This window comes from Alosa pseudoharengus, unplaced genomic scaffold, assembly GCF_046254945.1.
Source record: "Alosa pseudoharengus isolate Yale_2024_CS ecotype anadromous, Long Island Sound unplaced genomic scaffold, YU_APseudo_1.1 YU_APseudo_1.1_scf_9, whole genome shotgun sequence".
NCBI classification, from domain to species: Eukaryota; Metazoa; Chordata; class Actinopteri; order Clupeiformes; family Clupeidae; genus Alosa; species Alosa pseudoharengus.
The window spans coordinates 30,849,790-30,860,484 of NW_027468881.1; the positions used below are offsets into that span (position 1 = coordinate 30,849,790).

Consider the following 10,695-nt stretch of genomic DNA (forward strand, 5'->3'; position numbering starts at 1 on the left):
AACAGTGATTCAGAGTGTCATATCAGGCTACACTTGATATCCAAACACTGATTGTGATATACACTTATAAATGTAGCCTAATAGTTTTCCACATAATTCCGACAGAGGACGCTGCAATGTAATGTCGTATTCAGTTCCTCAGCTGGTTTAGCTCAAATTGAAACAAAGCATTAAAAGAAATATAAACAAACACGTTTATAGTCAGTCTATGCAGTTTAAGTCTGTTTTATGTTAAATGCTGCTTAATCGTACCCCTAAAACGTATCTTTTGATCGAAGCGTAGGTTAATCCTGCTCTGGAAATGTGCAACGTGTAATAGCAAGTCAATTAAGGGCTAAAGATCTCAATCAATAGCGCTAGTTAGTGGCTGCAAATGGTTCCAGGCGATGTGCAGAGATTTCCCCTAGGGCACCTGCAGGCAGGACCCATGTGGTCGTCACGTCTCCTGTTAGGTGGGCGTCTTGTGGGGCGGGGACATGACTTTACACCCCTGCCCCCCTCTCAGCCCCCTCTGGTATATGAAGGGGACGTATGGGTCCTGTTTAGATGTGCCTTCTGATTCACAGGTGATGTTCCCATCGACCTGGATTGTCTAGTATTCTGGAAGTTCGTTGAGGAATTGTTTTTTGTGTTTTTTTAGTTGATTGTGAAATTTGTGGTGACCGGCGGAGAGCTCTCTCTTTTTTTTAACTATCTGATCTTCAGTATCTGCGGAGAGAAGGAGCTGAGATTTGAGACACGCTAAACTCAGGAAAAGTTATTCTGCGTCAATAGCTCAGAAAAATACTTCCAAAATGCCTCGTTCATTCCTCGTCAAGAAGTACTTCACTAACAAGAAACCAAACTACAGTGAACTGGAAAGTCAAAATGGTGAGTATGGAATAACTGCTTGAAAACTAAAGCTGTCATGGTTAATTCTGGAGCAATGTTGCATTCAAATCAACCAACATGATATCTGTAGGCTACTTTTATCATTGTGCGTGAAGATACCCATTCTCAGAGTTTCATAAATTTATAGTAGGCTGACATTAAAATAAACTGTTCTTAGAGTATTTAATTTTTCGTTTGTTTAATACGCAAGAGCAAGAGCAGAGTTAGTCTTCAGAGGACTAAACATGACATTACATCACGCCATAGTGCGGCTTGAAACGAAGATCGTTTTCTCTTTGATGATTAAAGCGCATACTATGACGCTAAACCCCGAAGCCCTTTTATAAACAAGAGAGAGAGAGAACTTTTTATGACAGCAAAGGTTCAGCAGCTCATTCATCATGCATGACATCATTGCTTCCTGCTTGGATGCACAAGATGCATACTTATATTCCATGTTGCCAACATTATTTTTTCACCCTAAGCATTAACCTAGTTAGTAAACTAATCAATTATGTTATTATTCTTTTCTAGGTCCACTCTTCGCAGTAGTTCCTGAGAGGTTTCCACCAGCAGAGCTGCCCACAGAGAATGGATCAGTGGTGCCCAGCTACGCAGCAGGACTGGTGTGGGACATGGCCATGCCCCTGTCCTTCGCCCCAGTGTCCCCAACCACCCCCTCCGCAACAGCCCCCCTGGACCTCAGCTCCCCCTCCAGCAGCAGCAGCATCAGCAGTAGCAGTGGGGATGAGGACGAGGGGCGCACGTCGGACCCCCCAAGCCCGGACCCTACGGAGCGCTTCCAGTGCGCCCACTGTGGCAAGACCTGCAGCAGCCCCCAGGCCCTCTCCCGACACCAGCTGACCCACTGCGGGCGGGCCGACACGGCCCTGACAGCTTCCGCCATCACAGCGTCAGCGGTGGTGACCACCGTGCCTTCGTCCGGCCGCTCCAGCTTCCACTGCAAACACTGCCCCAAGGAGTACACCAGCCTGGGCGCCCTCAAGATGCACATCCGCTCGCACACGCTGCCCTGCGTGTGTACCACCTGCGGCAAGGCCTTCTCTCGGCCGTGGCTGCTCAGAGGACACATCCGCACACACACAGGTGAGATGACCAGTCCACACGCCAGATGGCGTTAACATGGTATCACAGTGTAGGCAGTTGTATTGCAGTAATTTTGGTTTCCACCTTGAATTGACCCCCAACACAAGTCACTGACCAAAACATGGTTTCTTTATTTCTCTCCAAACAGGCGAGCGCCCGTTCTCCTGTCCCCACTGTAACCGAGCCTTCGCGGACCGCTCTAACCTGCGCGCCCACCTGCAGACGCACTCGGAGGTCAAGAAGTACCAGTGCGGTACCTGTTCGCGCACGTTCAGTCGCATGTCCCTGCTGCACAAACACAGCGTCTCCGGCTGCTGCCCCTCCACATAGAGGAGCAGAAGAGAGAGAGAGAGAGAGAGAGAGAGGAAGAGAGAGATGGAAAGACTACTGTTAATCTGATTTACTCCCACGCCACTGCTGGTATGCTGAACTTCAGCCCATGCGGCCCAGAGAGAGAATGAGGGTCAGGTTGCACTGAATAGTGGCTGCACCAGTGGTGGTCAAGTGCCTTGATGAAACACTAGTGTGCACTAGTCCAGGTTTATGCTGGACACTCTACCACAGATGCCAGTAGATATATATAATCATACGTGCACCAAGGGGGATTTTGGGGAGGATTTTGGGTGGCAGGGGGGTAAGGGTGAGGGGCAGCTGGGCATTCAGTTTATTCCCAGGATGCCACTCGGTGCCGGCTGGTCCGGGATTGTGACGGTGCAGCTGCTGGAGAAAGAGTGTCTGTGTGTGTGTCTGTCTGTCTGTGTGTGTGTGTGTGTGTGTATGTGTGTGTGTCTGTGTGTGTTAGTGCCGTATGTATGCAGAGTGGGGGTCATCTCTCACCAAGCTCCACACACTTCCAGGGACGTATTGAGACAGCTGTCTCCCCACTGCGGTGCAGTGGAGGCGGGGCGCTGACAGATGCGTTAGCCCTGACCTCTTCCACAACCCCGGCCCCTCCGTCGGCCCTCCTGTCCGCCGACGCCGCTGCCCGCTGCTCCGCCTAGCAGCCACAGGGCAACAGGATCTGGTGGCCAGAACTTCAAACGGGCCCAAAACATCCGTGGTACTTTGGTACTTTTTTTTAATGAAAGAAAGAGGTCAGGAAAGAGATGCATTTTGCGTTTTCTCCATACGGTTGGAGATTTCATTTAATATTCCAGCAATGCTATTTTTTTACTTTCAGTTTTGCTGTCCATGTTAAATCATTGTGTCTTCATGCACAGCTCCTTGAGTAGAGGTTTGAGCGCTCATACGGCACACAGACAGAAATACTTTTTTTCTGACATATTTCTGCAGTATGCTCTAGTGTGGGTTTTCAAACCAAAAATAGGTTCCATGACCCTAGTATTGTATGTGTGCAAAATGTCCATGCTTGTCTTAAAATGCTGTTTGTGGCTCTTTTTGGCGAATGTCAGACAGAGACAGAGACAGAGAGAGGCTGTTAATAGGATAAATTACAACTCCTGCCGTCTCTTCTGTCCCTAAGCAAGCCAAATGCCAAGTCAAGACACAAAGATAGTCAAAAACGCTTGTGTAAGTGCCTTTTTTTAAACAAAAAAACTGTAATTTATACATGGGAGTAACTATGGAAATGCTGTGCAATCTGTTTTGGCAATCACAAAGATTTTTTGTCATGGTTTATATTTCTACACTTTTTGTACGAGTGACCTACGGGCTTTCAATAAAATAATTTATGTTTGTAAAAAAAAACTTGTGTTCACTTTGTCTGTGTTGTTGCTAAGTGGTGACGGGAGATGTGTCAGTTGTTCCGGCGCCTCCAGAATGGGTTTTTAGTGTGTGTGTGTGTGCTCAAGGGGGAGGGGGGTTGGCAGATTCATGGGTAGACGTGGTGAGTGACTGGTGGAACACCTGCACACACCTGCCAGGCTTTCCACCCGAGCTAACGCTAACACTCCAGTGCCAGCAGTCTCGCTGACACATGGACAGCACATGTGCATGTCCAAGCAAGACCGCAGGTGGACACCAGCAGGAGAGGGAGACTAAGAGAGAGAAAGAGGAAGAGAGGGAGTGAGAGAGAGAGAGAGAGAGAGAGAGAGGGGAGAAAGGAAGTATGATGACTAGGGAGAAAACTCCACACAAGCCCCTGCATCCAGCCAGGCTGACAAACATTTTAAGAGAGGAAAAAAGAGAAGGGACACATCCGCCATAGAAAGACAGAGAAGGAGAGAGAGAGAGAGGGGGGAATCCCAGCACGCTATACGTCACTCAGCAAACCTGGACAGAGACTGCAGGGTGTTTTTTCTCTTCCCCCTCTCCTGAGGGGAAGCTGAGCGTCTTTGGCTAAAACTCCGGCCTATCCCCTCGCCCCCGAATGACACGCTAAATCTACTATGCCCTTGTGACCTGCGGGCTGACGCCAGCCAGTCTTGCCAGAGTAACGATGCACTTCCTCTGCTGTTGGTACAGGCACGGAGTGCTGGTGGTTCGGGTCAGGGAACGGTTTGCGGGGGGGGGGGTTGGTTTTGGGGTTGTTCACGGGGCACCTATGGGACTGGAAACAGGGGGGGGGAGGTAAACTGCTTCATTTACCATGTAACCTAAATAGCAAACTCCTGGAACTGAGTTGATGGTTGGATTGGGGAAGAAAGGGGGGTATGGGAAAAAGGGGAATTCAGCAACCCCCCCCCCCCCCATCATCACACCACTCAGACACACATAAACACACACACACACACACACGCACACACAGTCCTCACTTTACCCCCCCTCTCTGTGTCCCTGCCCTGTGTGGGCTAGTGTTTTGGGGTGTTTGGGCCCTTCAGGTTTGATGTGGTTGGCCTTCAGTGCAGACAGTGAGTCAGACCCTTCTGAGACATGTTTTCTCCAGGGGGGAGGTGGGCAGGAGAGGAGGCCGAGGTAAAGGGGGTGGCGGTGGGGCAGTAAAGTCTCCTTGATCCCCCTAGTGATGGGGATCATGTTCATAGGGAGAGCAGGGAAGGGGTGTGTGGGCGATTGCACAAAGCATCTGCCTCTCCTGCCTGCACCCAAGTGACACATATTTTCTCCCTGGCTCCTCTTTTTTGCCATTACCTAATTGCGAGCATCACCACCACCTACACACACACACACAAACACACACACACACACACACACACATATGCTCACACTCATGCTCACTCAGAACCCAAACACAAGAATATGGCATTACTCACCTGCAGTTGTGTGCGATACGGTGTCCTTAATTGATGACGGGGGCTGATGTGAGCTCTTTGTAATGTGCTGTCTTCTCTTGTTTGCCCCCACTGGGGTGAGTGCTGGGTGCTGGGTGCTGGGTGCTGTGGCCATCATTTCCAGAGGGGCCTGTCGGCGATTCGTATTGTGTGTCTGTCACTAATGGCTGAAGAATGTGACATTAGTCAAGGCCTGCATGTGAAAGAGGTCGAAAAAAACGGCGCACATAAAACATGCACGCCGACACTGACTGATCCCCGAGCCATGAAGAGCCTCCTACACTAACAAACCAACCAAAAATGTAACCCTCAACCTACCAGAACACACACACACACACAATCTCTCTCACACACACACACACACAACCAGCCCCTTCAGGCTAAATTGCAAGTCTTATGTTTCACAGATAAATCTTGTTCTGTCGGCCAGTTCATGAGTGCGAATTTGTGGAAAAAACAGGTTAAAAGTTTCAAGCTATATTTAGAGAGGGCCTTTTTCCGCTGACTGCACCAGTAATCACTCAGCATTGCTCAAAAGTAATTACAGATGCTTCAGTGTATCTAGCAACAGGGCTATTTATTTAGTGTTGTGCCATGATACCACAGTACCTCTCTCTCTCTCTGTGTTTCTCTAGGTCTCCATGTCTCATGCACTGGATTAGGTTAAACTTTAATGTCACTGTGCAAGATACAAGCCCACAATGGTCACTTTGCATGTTGGCATGCATGCGGTGTTTGGCTGCGGCGCAAAGTCAACGTTTGCCCCGTCCTGGGTCTGGGCACAGGACGCAGACAATGTGCATTCTCCTCAGCACTCACCTCTTTCCTTCCAGGACTGGACAGGGGACAGAGCCAGGGTCCCGGCCCAGAGACCAGACAGCATTGGACCCAGGGCCGGATGGACCCCAGAGTCCGGTGGGACCTGCTCCAGAGACGGCTCCAGTCTGGGTGAGGAGGATTGCTCTGCGGACCCACAGGCAGGAAGCACAGGCAGATTATGCTGACCTAGTTTGGAGTCGGGGGTAACTTTTCTCTTTTTCTTTCTGTTTCTTTTTTCTGTTCTTTTTTCAGAGACTTCTTCCCTATTTTTGCTGGGTCTCCCTCTTTTTGTCTCTCTCTCCCCCTTCTCTCCTCTCTTCACCCTCTCTCTCTTCTCTCTCTGTCTCTCTCTCTCTCCCCCTTCTCTCTCTCTGTCTCTCTTTTCACCCTCTCCTCTCTGTGTCTCTCTCTCTCCCCCCTTCTCTCCTTTCTTCACCCTCTCTCTCTTCTCTCTCTGCCTCTCTCTCTCTCCCCCTTCTCCTCTCTGGGCCGAGTGTGTGCAGTGTGCATCTGTGTGCTCCCTCCCTCCATCCGAGCCTTAGAGCCCAGACCTTGGGACACAGGAAGTGGCCTGTCAGCCTCACATAAACACAAGCCATCCTGAGTGTCTGATAAAAGGCATCTGGGTGGGAATGCCAAGTAAGCACGGGTGCTGTGTGTGTGTGTGTGTGTGTGTGTGTGGTGTGTGTGTGTGTATGTGTTTGTGTGTGTCTGTGTTCGGCTTGTGTGTTGAGGTGATCTCAGGGGACTCTCTTATCCTCACCCATCCCCTTATGCTGTAGACCGAGCTGATGCATATGTGTGTGTGTGTGTGTGTGTGTGTGTGTGTGTGTCACACCAATGGCAGAAGCTATACCTCTGAAAAGAGAACTGTTGAGGAGCCATGACATTCCGTGCCTGTATTTATTCTGTGGTTTCTGGAGCGTTGACTCACCCATGGATCAGGTTTGAGCCAGGAGGGCTTTTGAGCCAGTCGTTTAAGGTTACAAATGGAATTACGGACCATGGCGCTGCTGGTGTCTCCGGGCAGTGAGGTTTTTCAGCATTCGCTTATGCAACACCTGACCCCGCTGTGTACCCGAGGGGTCCTTCCACACCTCTACCCAACACCACCTCTGTCTTTTCACTGCTGTGGCGCTTCTGCGCCAATAATCCGTCTTTTCAACGCTGGTTTTCTCCAGGGCTGCTGTTTCTTCTGAGTCGTCAACGTCCCTTATAACCAAACGGGCCAAAATGGGGCTGAATCCTCAGTGACTGTCTTTGCAGTCTCTCTGTCTGTCTGTCTGACACACTTCACTGTAGACCTCCAGCTGCATGAGGCCTGGAACAACTGGCTCTAATGACACACACATTCTAATGGGTTGTGCATGATGTCCAGGGGCTTTTGGATTGTGTGTGTCTGTCTGTGTGAGCACAAAAATGTTTGTGAGTATATGTGTGTTTTTGTGTATCTGTGTGTGTGTGACAGAGAGAGAGAGGGTGTGTGTCAGTGGTGTATCTGTGTGTGTGTGTGTGTGGGACAGAGAGAGAGAGGGTGTGTGTGTATGTGTCAGTAGTGTATCTGTGTGTGTATGTGTGTGTGTGAGTGTGTTGGAGGTGATAGAAATGAAGAAGCACTACGGCACTGGACACAGACGCATGAGAGGGGGTCCTTTCTGAAAAGCCTGAGTGGCGTCCTGCTTGTGGTTTTATTGGATTTAGCAGATCAACGACGCTGCTGACGACAAGCACATGTGGCCTCGGGGGGCTTTGATCAGCGGTATGTGCCGTGCCGGGCTGCCCAGCCTCTGGGGGTCTCTGCCTGGATGCTATCAGCTGTGAGAAGGGGGTGGTGGGGGGTGTACAATAAGCAGTGACTACACACACAGGGAAAATCATTCTCTTTTCTCCTCTTTTCTCCCCTTTTCTCTCAGGCCATTCGCCCATTCTTCTTTTCTTCTCTCTCTCTCTCTCTCTCATTTTCTCTCTAATTCTTTCTCTTTCAACTTTGCTTTTCAACACAAATCAGCCTCTCAGACACATAAACCCCAATGTTGGGCCATAGACAGGAAGTAGCCCCATCGAGGAGGTGTTGGGGGGAGTGGGAAGGGGGCACAGGCTTCAGATGAGATCACACTGCTTTGTGCTTTGTGTACTCTCTCTCTCTCTCTCACACACACACACACACACACACACACGCACACACACACACACACACACACACACACACACGCACACACACACACACACGCACACACACAGCCCCCACTTTACAGCCCAGTAGGCCTCCTATAAGAAGTATAAGTATAAGTATATACTCTTTTGATCCCGTGAGGGAAATTTGGTCTCTGCATTTATCCCAATCCGTGAATTAGTGAAACACACTCAAACACACAGTGAGGTGAAGCACACACTAATCCCGACGCAGTGAGCTGCCTGCTACAACAGCGGCGCTCGGGGAGCAGTGAGGGGTTAGGTGCCTTGCTCAAGGGCTCTTCAGCTGCTTCCTACTGGTCGGGGTTCGAACCGGCAACCCTCCGGTTCCAAGTCCGAAGCGCTAACCAGTAGGCCATGGCTGCCCTTAATGGCTGCCCTTGCCCTTAGAAGGCCAATCAGCTGGCCGCAGGTGATACAAGCCAGGAAGGACTAGATAGATAGATAGATAGATACTTTATTGATCCCCAGGGGAAATTCAAGGTCTCAGTAGCATAGAGACAACACACACACATTCACTAACAGCAGAAAAAGTAATTAAAAGTATATAATATAAAAACACAACTAAGCAATAAGGACAGTAGAAGATAAAGAATATACTAAATATACAAAAATACAAATTATACTAACTAACACTTAATCTAAATCAATTCTAAAAACAGTATCCACATAGTGGTGATGAATCAATCAAGAGGCGCTTGCAATGACTGAGCCTGTGATTCTCTGTGCATAGTAAGGTAAGGTGTCACGGTGATAGTGCAATGGTGATAGTGGTCATGGTGATAGTGCAAATGAGTAAGTCCAACAGTGCAAGAATAAAGTCTATATATCTATATATATATAACTATTTTAAGAAAAGGTATAAGTGTGGCCACAGTTCGGCTGTGGCATGGAGGGAGGGGTTATGCATATGTGTTAATGTGCTAATATAGCACGCAAACAGTGAGGCAGAAAGACAGTGGTAAAAAGTGGCTAGTGGACAGTCAGTATCCAAACATGGAGGGGGTGAAGAGGCAGACAGACTATGCAGATAAGTCTATCTCTCCTCTTCCCTTAAGTGAAGCATTGAACAGTTCAATGACCCTGGGGACAAATGACTTCCTCAGTCTGTCTGTTGTGCAAGGCAGTGAGCGAAGTCTCCAGCTGATCAGGCTCTTCTGCTTAACAATAGTGCTGTGGAGTGGGTGACACTCATTGTCCAAGATGTTGATCAGTTTGTTCTGGGTCCTTTTGTCAGATATTGAAGTGATGCACTCCAGTTCAGCTCCCACTACAGAGCCAGCTTTCCTTACCAGCCTGTCAATTTACCCCGCATCCTTCTTCTTTGTGCTTCCTCCCCAGCATACCACTACATAGAAGAGGACGCTGGCAACAACAGACTGGTAGAACATCCTGAGGAGCTTGCTGACCGCAGCCTCCTCAGGAAGTACAGCCTGCTCTGCCCTTTCTTGTAGAGTGCATCAGTGTTGGCTGACCAGTCCAGTTTATTGTCCAGGTGGAGACCCAGATACTTGTAGGCCTAGGTACAAGCATACAAGCATGACTCACACACATACACACACACACACACACACACACACACACATACATGAACACATACATGAACACTATAAACTTATATTAGTCAGCTTTCTCCAGGCAATGCATTTTTTTTCTGTTGGCAATGCTCGTTTTCAAAAGAGATAGAGCTGGGTTGTCCACATCAATAATAAGACTCAATCAACTCACAGGGTACTTGGAAGAGGTCAATAATGTTAAGAGATCAGTAGCTTGGGCACAGCCAGCAGCACTCGTAGTTCAAAAGCAAGTCCAAATGATTGACATTTACAAAACTACTTTTAACCACAAGCACTGGATTTTTTCAAGCAATGAGGATATATGAGAGATATTATTAGGCGTGGGTTGGCATCAGTATCCAAGCATGGGAAAGAGCCAGTGACTAAAGCATGAAGGCATAAGGCATAAAGCTCAGGTGGTGGGAATCTAAAGCCCTAAATGCTCCCGGCCACTGAGCCGTAACATGCCTGACAAGCATGTCGCGACGCGACGCAGAATTCGCAAACAGGCTGGATGAGGCAACGACAACAAAGCGAAAGTAGGAGCAGAGATAGGGGCAAATAGCCGAAACATGTACAACCCTCTCCGGTAACGCTACAGACGCAAAGCCAAACGGAGCAGGGAAGGAAAAAAGGGACTGAGAGGAAACTCATTTGAGGAAAAGAGTGAGAACAGGAACAGCTGTTTTCCAAAACATTAAGTCTCTGAAGTGGGAGAAAAAGGGAGGGAAAGAGGAAAAACAAGAGCGAAATGCTGAGAGGGTAGAACAGATACAGACTGTGTGTATCGGCAGTGGAGGGACAGGGAAGGCTAAGAAACAGTGACAGAGAGGGAGTTGAGGAACAGCTGTTTTTCTCAGGTTTTGCTCTCTGAAGTTAGGGTGTGTTTGTTGCCTGTGTGGTGCACCTGGCAAGAGAAGAGGATCACCTGTAGTCAGTCTCTCTTCCTGCCTCTTTCTCTC

General features: G+C 48.8%; 1 protein-coding gene across 1 annotated transcript; it reads left to right on the top strand.

Annotated features, from left to right (window-relative positions):
- Window positions 1-546: 546 nt before the first annotated feature.
- On the top strand, window positions 547-3,665 carry snai1b (snail family zinc finger 1b). Its single transcript, XM_076275650.1, has 3 exons — window positions 547-870; window positions 1,405-1,977; window positions 2,126-3,665. Exons 1-3 carry the CDS (start codon window positions 795-797, stop codon window positions 2,305-2,307), a joined length of 831 nt encoding a protein of 276 aa, XP_076131765.1. The 5' UTR covers window positions 547-794; the 3' UTR covers window positions 2,308-3,665.
- The last annotated feature ends 7,030 nt before the right edge of the window (window positions 3,666-10,695 follow it).